At 39.1% G+C, this 14,462-nt stretch overlaps 1 protein-coding gene across 1 annotated transcript in view; it reads left to right on the top strand.

The window, feature by feature from the left end:
* The window catches only part of KCNK10 (potassium two pore domain channel subfamily K member 10), a 54,656-nt gene that overhangs the window by 12,882 nt on the left and 27,312 nt on the right, over positions 1–14,462 (top strand). Inside the window, exon 2 of the mRNA XM_041399090.1 lies at positions 10,188–10,516. Within this exon, the coding sequence (XP_041255024.1) occupies positions 10,188–10,516 (329 nt within the window). The remainder of the gene's footprint in view (positions 1–10,187; positions 10,517–14,462) is intronic.

Raw genomic sequence — 14,462 nt, 5'->3', positions numbered from 1 at the left:
AGGAACAAACTTACTGGCGTAGTGAGATTTTCTGCGGTTTATATAGTTAAGGACACTTAGATTTTAGCCTTTCAGACTTCTTATTTTCCTAGGCCACCACTGTGAGTTTTCCCTTTCCCTGTTTTGAGAGCCCCTGTGAGATGCCTGAACTGCCATTCTTCTGTGCTTTAAAACATTCACAATTAGAAATGGCACTGTCTTTCAGAAACAGAATAAGCATGAAAATGGTATTCAGACCCTGCTCTCTCACTACACTGTCTTGACTAAAATTAAATTTGCTGATACATACATTTTTCTATCTCTTTAGGGACTGTAGGTTCAGAATTGCTAAATTATAGAATAGCAGAGTTTTACAACAAGCTCGCAAAGCAGAGGGACATGGCATAGCTCAGGGGAATGATAATTGCATAGACTTTTTAATCTTTTGCATACTTGTTAAACTGATTACAACTAGATTAATAAGTAATCCAACCTGTCAGATTTACCCAGTACCCAATTTCAAGCCATTTAACATCTACAAGAAGATTGAGGTTTTCTCATCCTTTTTTAGGATTGTCAGAGGCATCATGTTGCATTGGTTCTTCATTGGTTACATATGCATGGACTTCCTGCCAGCATGAAAAATTTAATCAATTTGACATTTAGCTTTATGTGAAAATGTATGCTGCTGGCATCCATTTTTCTTAAATACGTGTAGAAAGTGAGTGAAATAAAATGCTTATGTTTGAGAAAGGAAAACTATTATGAAAGGTGATAAAAAGTGGAAAAATCAAATCCATTCAAGAGTATAAATGAATGCTTTTGTTCCAAATTGACCCAGCTCCAGTAGAGAGCAAAATGCATTACTGACAAAAATGCATTACTGTTGGAAAGATGTTTGCTCCCTATACAGCTAACTCCTGTACATCATTGTAGCTTAAATCCTGACCTATACATTGATATTCTTAGTACTTGGACTGATGATTTTTTCTCAAAATCCATATGCAAGAAACTGATGTGACTTAGAGGAAAAGTGTTGCTGAACAATACAGTCTGAGTTGTGTCCTCATCTTTATCGCAGCTCTGCAAACTCTCTGTGGTGGGTTGACCTTGGCTGGCTACCAGATGCCCACCCAGCCACTCTCATTCCTCCTCCTCAAGAGGAGATGGGAAGAAAATAAGACTGGAAAAGTTTGTGCATTGAGATAAAGCCAGGGAGACCAGTTAGAGATTGCCATCACAGGCAAATGAGACTTGACTTGGGAAAAGTTTATTTGATTTATAGCTACTTAAAATAGATTTGTGTGGTGAGAAATGAAGACAAAGGTTAAAATACCTTCTCCTGCTTTACTTTTTCCTAGCAACTTTATTGCTTCATTTCTGACTCTTCTTCATCCTCCCCACCTCACATGGTGCAGGGGGGACAGGGAGTGAGGGTTTTCGGGGGTATAGCTCCTTCAGACTGCACCTTTCTCCTTATACTTTTTCCTTGCTCCTGCATGAGTCCATACCATGAGGCTGCAGTCCTTTAGGACAGACCTCCTCCAGCATGGTCTCTCCACAGGTAGAAGCACTTCAGGAAATATCAACCTGCCTTGGACTGGGATCCTTGACATACTGCAGTATGAATATCTGCTCTGGTGTGATCCTCTCCATGAGCTCCAGGGAAATACCAAATCCATCATGATCTCTTCCAAAACTCACAGGCTGCAGGAGAATATCTCCTACAGCTCCTGGAGTGCCACTTTCTCCTTCACTGACTGGTGTTTATAGGATTCTTTCTCACACTTCTTTTCCTCATTCTTCAAAGTCTGCACAATACTTTCCTTTTCTGAAGTATGCTCCCCTGAAGGGCTCAGCTATGTTCTGTTGTGGGTCTGTTGGAATCAGCAGGAACTGTCTGTGTCCAGAAAGGGGCAGCCCCAGGCCTTCCACAGAGACCACCACTGTAGCCACCCTGCTCCCATCACCTTGCCAGCTTAGCCAGCTATTTGTTCCTGTCATGCGCTTGCTGCACAGGTAAATGGGGGCAGTGTGTTCTGGTAGTATGGACAGTGGAAAGTGGAGAAGATTCCCTCAAGACTTGTTCTTTGGAAAAAACTGGTTTCATATAGAAGTGATATTGTCCCTCAGTGGAAGGTAAAATTCATTCTCATTACTTACTGTATAGCTAAGTTCTTGTCTGAAGCTAAAGAAGCTCTTTGGGAAGAGACAAGAGGCTTGGGTTCTCCTTAGTTCTGATGATTTATAGTGCCACCAGCACCACCACTATGTGAAGACTCTTCATTGGAAAGCTCTTTCTAAAGAGATGCTTTAACTCAGACCATACTGATTTCTTAATTTTGACCATGTTCCAATTTAGGCTCCTTAATTTTTTTTTTATTTTTGCCTAAACTATAGTTTTCTAATGAAAAAGAATGTAAAACATTTTAAAACAGTGCCTTTTTGTTTTCTCATAACAACTGTGTTCCAGATTAATTAAGTAGCTTAATTAATTAATTCCAAGAGCTATTAATTTGTATGTTTCAATTATAACTGATGCAGCAGAATTGCATAGATTTTTTTGGTAGCTTACTGAGAATCATTATTTTGAGCACTAGATGGGAATACATGACAAGTGGTACAGAAATTGTGGAACCCTCTTGATATGACATACTTCCCAAAGCTGCTGCCAGGGATAGCAAAATAATGGTCAGATACAATTCCCTCTGATACATATTGCTGACATTTCTCTCTCCACCAACAGAGACAACTCAGTATTTTTTTACTATTATGAACTTTTACTCTATTTCTGTAACATGACCCTCTAATAGGAAGAAAACAGTGCCTTTATTCCTTATGCAGATTTGTAGCCTAACATACTCCTCCCTTCTCACCACCCCACTCAGGGAAAGGGGCTACTGGGAGGAATCAATGCTACTTTTCTTCTAATAGCACATCCAATCTCTTTTGTTTAATGTGTATTGCCCTTTCTGCCTTTACCTGTCTCTCATACTCCATGTAGTGTCTTGCTGCTGATGACTGCATTTGCAGCAGACAGCAGAGATGTTGCTGAAGTCAGCAGCACTAATGCTGCATTAGAGAATCCTCTTCAGGGAAAACAGTGTTAGATTTAACCCAGGGGGTGTTGCTGAAGTGAAAAGCCATACTCAGAGGCACTCTGTGTTTTCCTAACAAACAATATGTCAAGCTTTGCTTTCATGAACAGTAAATGCAATAGTAATGTTTCTCACTTGAGTGGCAGTTCTCAGCAAAACACTGTAGAAACAGTAGGGTGAAATTCCCCTTGTGTGGCAAGCTTGCGATGGCTTCCACTGCTCAACTTGTGTGCCTTGAGGATAGGCAGAAGGACCAGGCCCAAACTGGTGTAAAACATGTCAGCACTGACAACAGTTTTCTTGATCCATGACTGTATTAATCCTGTGGTCCCCAGACAGCAATTCTTATTATTCTTATTCCTCACTCCAGAAAAACTGCCAGAGGGATACTAGTGTTCTGTCCCATATGTAATGGTAGCCTGCAGGCAGGATTTTTCTCCCATTTCTTGATCACAGCTGTAATGTCACCTGTTAATTAGCCCACATCTTGCAAAGATGCTGCACAAAACAAAGGCAAACATGACCATTGTCTACTGGGATTTTTGTTCTAAAAGCCAGACTTTCTAAACCAGCATCAGATTTTTGAATGCCCTGTTATAGAAATTCAATATTCACTGTGCTGATTAAATGGATGGTCTCTACAAAACCTGTTAAAAACCACAACAGAAAGGGATGAATAAGGGGGAGTGGAATAACAAGCAAATCAGGTAGTGGAAATTATTTGCCATATCCTCAAAACACAAAATTTTGATGGTTTAATGATTTTTGGTAACAAATGGACAGAAACTTCAGTGTTTCAATACTTTCACCTGCTTCCTGTTAGACCATCCAATTCCCTTCCTTCACAGGTCTGCATTCATTTTCTGTTTGTGACACATTATTTGTTCCAATTGTTAATAACTTGATACACTGATTGCCTCCACTATTTCTCTAACATACCTCTTATACTTGCTATGACTTCCAGGCACAGCCCTGCTATCCTAACTCCACCAACCCTTATCTGAAAGAACCTGGGGAGTCTGTGGGAAAGATTTAAGACTGGAAGCAAAAGCTAGATGCCCACATCCCCCAGGAATTTCTGTTTGGAGATGAGCAAGAGCCTTAGAGTGAAAGATTAATATTTTATCCACTGGTGGGCTGCTCATTTCCTTGCCTTCTATATTGTTCAGTCAGGAAGCCTTTTAATCTTAGATTCAGTGTGTGGCTATTTCAGAAGAGGAACTGGGGGAGGAAAAAAAACCCTGTCCAGTTAAATTGAAATAAATTACTTTAAAACAATTATGGTCAGTGAAGTCCCCCACTCATTTTTGATCCATTCTAAAGAAGGTGGATCTGCCTACTTTTAGTGGTCAGTTCAGGGAAGCTGTAGTGGACTTTGTTAACACCTCCATGGACATTTCTGAGCTTTGGTGCATGAGAGCTCTGTCCTGCAACTTCATACACTTCACAAAAAATTGTATTTCTATATTAGTTTAGGAAGGAATGCTGGCTTATTAAGTAGTGCTACAGGAAGGATGTATAAGTGCCAATAACCCAATGTAGGATCTTGCAAAAGCTGTAGGGAAGACTATTTGCTCCTGAATTTTCTTAGTGAAACTGGACTACATGATGAGATTACTTTATAATTCTAACTAATTTTCTAGTTTAGTATAAACAAGAAAAGCTTCACGGGAAATTTTGGATGTTTGACTATGAACATGTATATGTCTGAAGAATGCATGATTTTCTTTCTTTAAAGAAACCTCCAGTTGTATTATGAGGTTTTTGGAAAAAAAATGTTGGTACATACCTTTAGACATGCATCAACAAACCTTTTTACTTGACCTCAAAGTATTTTGTTTCCTTTCTTCGACGGAACCACTAAAATGGGTGATGAAATGTCCAGTTTCATTTTTGATAACTCAAGTTTCAAGCTTAAAGCCTGTCGCTGAGTTTATGAATTTGCAAGTGCATATGGCCTCTATGTAATTCTGTGTTGAATCCTGTGAAAGCAGCATTTTTATTAGATGTGTCTATTATTCTCTCATTAAAATACACATATATTGCTGTGTGCCTGTGTAACACAGGAATGTGGAAGAAAATCAGGTACTAAATAAGATACTGTTAAACCTGACTTACATTTTTTCACAATAGAAATTGTGACACCAATAACACACAGAAGGGCATGTTTATTTAAAAAAATGTTTTAAACTATTTGAGAAGCTCTCCTCCAAAGCCAGGTTTCTTTGTATCTCCTATGTTTTTAGCATATTGTGTAAGATAGTTGCCAGGATAGAGGTCACTGCGGCAAAGCAACATTTTGATGTTTTCATAGTCAAAAGTCAGTTGAACACAGGCTTTCACTGAAGACTGAGGTAAAAAAAAAATTTGAGTACCCCAGCTTTCTCTTCATCTGTTGTTACCAGTTTGCCAATGTTGTTTATCAGAGGGCTTGTTTGACTTTCCTTTTCTGGTTAACATACCAATAGAAATCCTTCTTATTATTGGTGTCCTTTGTGAGGTTCAGTTTCAGCTTTGCCTTAGCCTTCCTCACCCCATCCCTTCATCTCTGAACTCTTCCCAGGTTACATGTCCTTGTCTCCACTGTCTGTGCATTCATCTCCTTACCTTTAGTTCAACCAGCAGTTCACTACTCTGTCTCAGCTATACCAATCTCTTGCCTTCCTTGTCCAATTTCTTGCTGCTGGGTATTGCCAGGCTGCCTTCCTAGAGGAATTATTACTTTCAGATATTTCCCTGGTGTTTCCCTGTGGCTTCTGTTAGGACTCCCTGGCTCATCTCCCTAAAGCTGCAGAGTCCTCCCTGGCACCCTGTCCCTCCATCTGTCTATTTTCATATCTTCTCACACTTGCCAGGGACAAGCCTCATATTGCCCCTCTACCCCCTCACATCTAGTTCAAAGCCTTGCCAGTGGGCCCCACTAGTTCCTGAGCAAAGACTCTCTTCCACCAGTGAGAAGGGTGAATCCCATCTGATGCCAGCATGCCTGGGGCTGTGTAGAACCATTCCATTGTCAAAACCCCCAAAATTTTGATGACGACACCAGCCGGTGAAGACACAGACTCAGTTTGTCCATTTCTTCCCATGTTGCTGCCTTCAACTGTAACTAGAGAGGAGACTATAACCCCCGCCCCGGATTTCCTTACCAAACATCTGAAGGCCCTGAAGCCCTTTTTGATCACCTTTGGACTATGTGCTGCCGCTTCCTCGGCCCCTTCCGTGGCAGAGCAGGAGGGGCAGCAGTGTGAGGGCCATGCCAGGCTGGGAGGTGCCCTGGTGATGGCCATGCCCCAGGCCCCAGGGGCAGCGCACCCTGCCCTGGGCTAGGCCTGGGCAGCACTCTGGGCCCTCTGCTCTCCACAGCAGGGAGAAAAGTTGTAGGCAACTTTAACCAGTTACACTCATCATCTTGATGATGAGTGAGACTTTTGCTTCCTCAATTGCCATCAATATTAGCAGAAATTTGAGGTATTTAAGCTCCTCACACGTGAGCCCTGGCAATGATGCTCACCAGTCCAAGAGGAGGTAATGTGGTGATCTCAGATGTAAACAACTGTATAGATCCTAACATTGCAATTTCACTTGTAACATTAATATCTTCAGCTGTTTAATTTTGAAGGTTATCAAAAAAATCAGGACTTTACCTTTCTTTGCTCTCTGGCATCCTTTTACTGGGATAAGGCCTGTTTTGCATCACTGGAGTGTTCCTTTAAGGGTTCTTGTACCTATGAGATTGGCTGTTAGCTAATGTAGTGCATGCATGTGAATGGATATCTATCATTGCTTTCACTGAGGCTGGTTAAGTCTTTGATATGATTTAATAAACATATGGATGAGGCACTGTTTGGGGAAAAGCCTGTTCTGATAGCAGCTTGTTTTGAAAAACATCAACAAATGAAGTAGGGATTGTTCTGCATTTATTGTAAACACATCCTCTTCTCTTGTGCTCTAGTTTGTCCTAAACTGTGGTCTAAACTATCTCTGCAAATGCAAGAATTTAGGTAGTCTTTTATTTTTTTAAGCTTTAAGGTATACACCTCTGCACATTGTTGAATTGCTAGTGTATTTCATCCTTTGATTTTAGTAAAACTACCTGTTAAACTTCTGGAATTTTATGTAGCTCTTGTTTTCAGAAATGGACTCTCCCAGGGAACTTGTAGAAAAGTAAGTACTGCTTTCTTTTTTTGCAGTTGATGACACCATGGTTTAAAGGCAAATGGCAGCACTTTTGTGAGAGTACAAGTTCACAGAGACAGTGTTCCAATTAAAAATCAGGATTTATGACTTCTTACCATGTGCTGAAGTCACTAACCCCACTGTCTTGTAAAGAGTGGGATAGCTCCTAGATGGAATATCTACAGTGTTCTTCCAGTACCTAACTCCTGCTTAAAAATCTCTGGAGTATTGACTGCAGTTGTGCCTTGTGCATTGGCTTTGTAAGAAGACCATTTCTGTTACACACCAGTTGCTTAATTAGCTGCTTTAGTACAGTCTTCCTGTGAATATAAAATACTTTAGGAACAACAGTTCAACATTCACTTAGGATAGCTATTACTAATTGAAGAAAATGAAAAACTAAGACAGTTCTCTTCTTTTTTAGAGATAAGCAAGCTGTGCACAGTAATCCACTAAGCTGTTTAAGTGACAAAATATTTATAAGAACGTTTTATATTCTCTACTGTGAACTTTCCATCTTGTTCTTAAATTAGTACAACACATTTTCTTTAGAAGACAGAATCAAACAGGCCATGATTTTACTGTAAGACTGTTACTAACACTTTGCCAGAAACATTATTTGAATAAGAAAAAACATTTTTACTAGCAGACAGGAAAAGAAAACTCACAAACACTGTTTTAATGGTACCAGCTCTTTACTTCCATCTTCTTGGCTCATTTATGTCATATCAAAGGCAGGCATTGCTTTCCACTGAGAGGCTCACCCAGTCTGGACTATGACAGTTGTGATGAGTTGGATACCTGTTTCAAAAAATCTTAGCATTGTCACATGAACTCTTCTCTCTTCTTACCATGTAAGCCTTGGATCCTGATGCTGAGTAATCTGAAGTGTGAAAAATCAGTCCTCAGGCTCGCAGACTTTGTGTTGGTTTACAATATACACAGTAGTTACGGGCTCTAACTAATTCAAATTGTATGAATTTTGTGGAATCTATGGAAGTTATGTTACACTGAGTTACATCAGCTGAGCCAATTCTGTGAGTAGTCAACTTTAGTTCAGTAAGGAGATGCTGTGACTCAGTTTTAAGATACTTGTCTATAGAGAAAGGGTAGTTCTAACTGCTTCATACAACCTCAATATTTTATGTTTCTTCTGCATACTTTTCTGGTGTTTCCTGTTGAAATTTACTGTATTTATTACAATAATACTTTCAGGGGACTTAGAGAATAAATATACTGACACCTTACAAAAAGTGTGACTTTTTTCAAATACTGTCACTCTTCTTCCTATTGTCACATAAAGTTTTTAATAGTCACATGAAATACATCTGGAGGTAAGAGAAAATATCTTTTTAAGTTTGATATTACTCCATCCTCGTTAATAAGTGTTGGAAACTATAAAGACATTTTGATGGCCAAACTGAACAGCTGTGCCACTGGGTATTGCAAAACAAAAAAAAAAGAAATCAACCACAAAGGCTCTTGCCCTGATCCTGGATCCTTCCTAATATATTTGGTATCTGGAACCTCTAAATCATATAAGCAATGAAATATTAACTGTAAATATAAAGCAGCTATAGATTTCTGTAGTTTGTTGATTATCAAGTAAGCTGGAAGCTCTATCCTCCATGCAATGCTTCAGAGTTGTAATGCTTGTAGGAAAACATGACTGTAGTAAATGCCCAAGTTCTGAAATTATTCAGTATCATAAAATGGTTTCTATTGGGAAAGAGTGGTGGCCCACTTCAGAATCAAGGTATAATCATGTTTAAATTTTGTATGTTTAAATTTTAGAGAATGGGGTTACACTCCCACTCTGATGGGATGTTGCAAATCTTTCTGCTTTAATTTCTAAGTGAAACAGCACAGACACATTGTGAATAAGTTCAGAGAATGCACCTAAAGTAGCTGTATTTTAACTGTAATCTGATTTAGGTCTGATATGCAAAAAATTAATCTGCTTTCAAAGAAATAACAGGCCAGTGGCAGCTGTACCATGGTAAGATTACACAGGAGTTTGGTTTAAAATTAATTCAGCATCTTCAAATCCTACATGTGGTACCATTATATCAGTGGATGCTGAGGATCCTGGCCTCATCTTGCCATTGGTAACACTAACAACATGGAGTGGGGAAGTGTGATGATGGAACACCTGAAGTATTTGGAGGTGACCCAGCTTTGATTTACATACCTTGGTAGCTTGACACAGTGGTTGGGCTATTAAGTCCAGCTGGAGGTCAGGACTGGTCAGCTCTGATGTGTTGTAAAGGTCACCTGGGCTATACAGTGTCTCAGTCCCAAGGTGAGAGGTCCTCAGACATCTCGTATGCTCTGGCTGACACATGAGTTATACTGAACTTTGTCAAGCTTCTAAGCTTTAAAGTCATTTTCACAAGTGATGGTTTTGTGAATCCAGGTAAATGGCATGGGCCAGTTTATGTTAGTGAGCCAAATAGTACTGTGGTTTGCAAAGCATTTTCTGTTTCTGTCAATACCAGGTTGGGTGGTGATCAGTGTTCATTAGCAGTTCAATTTCTTAGCACTATGAATACTGTTAGTATTATGATTAAAGGTATAAATTACTGCCAGAGTCCTTCACCAAATACCACTAAGTGTAATTTATATGATAGCTGGTCAGAATTTCCATGTTCATTTTGCATAAATGTATTTTTGTATATTTCTGAAATTTTTGCATGTGTAACTTGCCTGTCCAGTTCTAGAGGTAATGGGCAAAGCAAACCCTTGAGGTGTCCATTCAGTATGGATGGACAAAGAAGACATGGAACTTTCCAGATGAGAAGAACCATATCTGTGTGAAGAACATGATTTATGTAAAAGTTTTGAAGTATGTTATTTAAGATTTTTTTAAATGTAAATCAAGGTCATACCCTAGAAGATGTGATTTTGAATAAGGTTTTTTGCTTTGTGTTTCAGTAGCTGCTCCCTCAGCAGTGCCACCTCGTGAGCCTGAGCCCAAACCTGTTGGGCACTACCCAACTCCACCATTCACCGTTTCCTCCCGAGCCACTGTTGTTGCTGCCATGGAAGGCCCTTCTCAAGGCCGGCAGAAAGTCATGGATTGGAGAGCAGTGGTGGCCATCTTTATTGTGGTGGTAGTTTACCTGGTGGCGGGAGGACTCATCTTCCGTGCCCTGGAGCAGCCCTTTGAAAACGAGCAGAAGAACACCATTGCGGTAGAGAAGGCTGACTTTCTTCGGGAGCACGTTTGTGTCACTGAGCTGGAGCTGGAGACACTCATTCAGGTAGGCCACGTGAAGAAGATGGTACTTCTTGGAAGTTAGCAGAAACAGGTCAGTGGTTTATTGACCAGCTGAGTTGGGGAGCAAAATTGTTCACAGAGGCCTTGGAATGGGCAGTGTGAAGAGCAGGCTCTTTTCCCAGTCATTTTAAGGTCTGAGAAGCAGAAACTATGTGTCCAAAATATTGTAAATATAGAACCACAGAATCATAGAATAAGCTTGGGTTGGAAGGGATCCATCAGGATCATGGAGTCCAACTCCTGACCCTATGCAGGAGACCCTGAGTCACACCATGTGCCTGAGAGCATTATCCAAATGCTTCTTGGACTCTGTCAGGCTTGGGGCTGTGACCACTGCTCTAGAGATCTTGTTCCAGTGCCCAGCCACCATTTGGGTGAAAAACTTTCTCTTGATACCCAACCTATATCTCTCTTGACTCAGATTCAGGTCATTTTCTTGAGTCCTGTCACTGGTCATAAGATTGAAGAGATTGGTACTTGTATTCACTAGAATAATGAAAGATGTGTGCAAAGAAAAGCAGAATCTAATATCTAGAAAAAATTTTGAGAGAGGTGACAGAATTGCAAGACAGATTTGCCCTCATCTCTACAAATTTTCAAGTGGTCTTAAGTTCTTAATTTTTTTCTTTAGAATTAAACACAGCAATCAGGAGGGCACATAGAACATGATAGGTGGGATTTTGGAAATAAATATTCAGCCAAGAATTCTGAACTTACAGGTTTACTGTTGTAATTTTTAAATAAATTAAGGAGGATGAAATATACAAATCAAAATAGAAAGTAATGGTCATTTAAAAGCCTTGGAATTTTTAGTCTGATGTAGTATGAAAATTTTTAGAATCAATTTTGAAGGAAATTATTATGAAGTATGCAAGGATAAGTGGAAAATGTAATAACATGCAAGAAAGGTCTATCAAGGATAGATCTATCTGTCATTGATTAAAACTCTAGACAAGGAAAATATTATGGATCTTACAAGACTTCAGTAGAGTATCTTTTGGGATAAAAGCCTATCAGTTAGCCTGGAGAAAACAAAGATTAGATAAGAAATGTGACATACCTAAGGGATATATTCAAACCTCATATTTAGATTGGAATTTGTCAACCTTTCAAGAGCACAGTGTTTCCCTTTGGAGTGTTGCACCAGAGCTCTGTTGTTGATTTCTGGCTGTTTGAAAGAACACAGAGCTGTCCCCTGAATTCGTGTGTCCATCCAGTCACCTGTGTTAAAAAACCCTTTCTGTAAGTGAATCAAATTTATAAGTTTATTTCATTTAATAATATCTCAATTGAAGATATCCCAATATTGATATTGATATCCCAATATCTCATTGAAGTGATAGAAAAGACCTTCTCCTAGTTTTCAGACTAAATTTCTTTACAAAGAGATGTGTTTTCTCCCTCTTGTGCTCTATGTTCACAGAAGACAGGTCAGTTCTGGGTCAAAAACTGTGTAGCTGTATCTGTACCTTTGGGCAGCCTGGCGCTACAGCTAACGAGACAAATCTGCTTTAGCAGGAAGTAGTACTGCTTGGATCAGGGGTGGCTTGGATCACATCCTTGATCTGTCTGCAAAAGACACATGTGAACAGGTTAGATTGGCAGGATCCAGGGATATTGGTTCAGATGTGTTTCTCTTGGCAGTGTTGCAGAGATCTGTATTTCCCTCTACTCCTTAGAAATAATGATTAAAGGATATTTTGAAAACTATAAATACAAGAAGCTTTTATTCCCTTGGTGGGATTGTAATCAGTAAAAGATATGCAATATACATTCTTTTCAACTGGAAAGCAGAACTCATATAAGGTACAACAAGCAAAGCACTTCAGCAGATTGCACCAACTGCAGTAGTAACAGCCTTTGTTCTCTAGCCTAAGTTATGTACCAGCACCAATTCTTTATTTTACACAATATTTTTCTTCTTTCACCTCAAAAGTGGTGATAATAAAATGAAGAATATGAACACTCTGTAATTAAAAGACAGATATTTTGGACAAATCTTATCATCTTTTGACATTTCAGTATGTCCTCAGGCATTACAGTGGGCAACTGGAAGTCATTGTGCAAAAATAAATTAAAATGGGTTTAGCAGCTTAGGATGCGAATGTCTTAAGGCTGAGTGATGTAAAATATTGAAATAGATTTGTCAATAAAGAACAAGTTGTTTTTTTTTTTTTATTCTTCTGTATGTCTGGGGGTGAAACCAGCTCCAGGAATGTAGCTGGGTGTGCTTACACAGAAAACTGATTGTAACTGACTTGCACAGAAGAGCAGTGAATGAACTTGCTTGAAGATAATGTCGGGGAGTTAATGCTGGGCTTCCACAACTTCATGTTGATGATCTCAGAATCCCCCTGCCTGGCCCAGCACATTTCTGCATTGCACCAAATGCTGCAACTGCCTTTACAGCTGCGAGTTCAGAGTGATGTGGCAACGTCCATGGGTCCTAGCTGCTGTGCTGTGTGCCATCTGACACTAAGGGTACTAATCATAATTAATGTTATTTGGCCACCTGAAAGCCCTTAGATGAACACAGATCATACTCTGCAGAATGACTGTGTTGGTTCACCTCTGTGCTTTAGAGAATATGGAAAATGCAAAAAGAGAAACCTTAGAACTAACTTGTATTGTTTTACTGTGGGGATGGCTCTGGAACAATCTTTTCAGAAGACCAAAGGAGTATCATGGTTCTTACAAGACTAATGATGGAGAAATGTATACCTTTTCCTAAATTTCAGTCTTTCAAAGTTTTGCTTTGCAAAACATGTAAGGAAGACGTACAGCATAGTATGAGGAAGCTGTTAAAAATTAGTGGGGATAAGATATCCTTTTCACATTTATCTCCAAAAACCCATTGCAAATACTAACACTGGTAGCACAAATGTGAATTGCTGAGTCCAGACTTGGAAGTTCATTCATAGTCTTCAGAAGAAATATACTGATGAAAGCAGTGCAAATTCTTAGGAAGATTCAAAGTATTTTAAATCGGTATCTGACTGTTGGATTTTGGTTCAGGTCTGTCGAATGAGAACACAATGACAGGTAATTTTTTCATAACAATGTCAAGTGTTTCACAGTGCAGTCCAAAATTTCTAAAGCCACCTGAAGCAGAAGTTCTTAACTGCAGATTTTTAAAGCCCATTTCTGCATCAGAAGATATGTGTTGCAGTGAAGCCAGTACACTATTTAAGGCTGTAGGTGATCTATAGCTTGGCAAAACAGTAAATACCAGATTAAGAAAATTACAACAATGCATGTTTTATCTCAACACTTTTGAGTTTTCAGAGTTAGAGAAAAATGAAACCTATAACATGCTAAAAGACAATGAAACTTCAGATTCTTCAAGTACATTTTGCTGCTGTACCTATTAGATCAAATAGCAGAAGATAGTAGGACTTAGGTGACTGGACATAAAGTTGAAAAGAAAAATAACATTGATAGATACATCTGGTAACATACTACAAACTTTTTATTTTTGTTTTTATGTGTTAGAAAATAATCTTATTAGTAGCTGGGTTCAGAACCAAGTTATCCTTCCTTTGAAATAACATACAGAGAGGTGTGTAATTGGGAGGTTACGCTTCTCGGAAAGATCAGATTTTATCTATCAATAGGAGAGATAGGAAGACAATCTTTGTGTTTTGGCAAAGTAATTCCTATGGGCCTGATAAGGGCATTCATATTCTGTTTCTATATATTCTGTGTACTGCATATGAGTAAAAACTTCCATAATGAGCCCTGCTTTCATAATAAACCATGCAAAACTATTCAAGATAAAGTGGTTTGCTACTTAAGAACTTATATTATTGTCAGGCTGCTGTCTTCTTCCTTGTCCATCAGGGTTTAATTTAGGAGTGTGAGTGATTACAGTATATATGTATATAAAAAAAACCCCACCTGCTAACTAAGTCATATTATTAATGTTCACT

Source organism: Onychostruthus taczanowskii, unplaced genomic scaffold (assembly GCF_017590055.1).
Source record: "Onychostruthus taczanowskii isolate IOZ18803 unplaced genomic scaffold, ASM1759005v1 scaffold1, whole genome shotgun sequence".
NCBI classification, from domain to species: domain Eukaryota; kingdom Metazoa; phylum Chordata; class Aves; order Passeriformes; family Passeridae; genus Onychostruthus; species Onychostruthus taczanowskii.
This window is presented reverse-complemented; position numbering and strand designations above follow the sequence as displayed.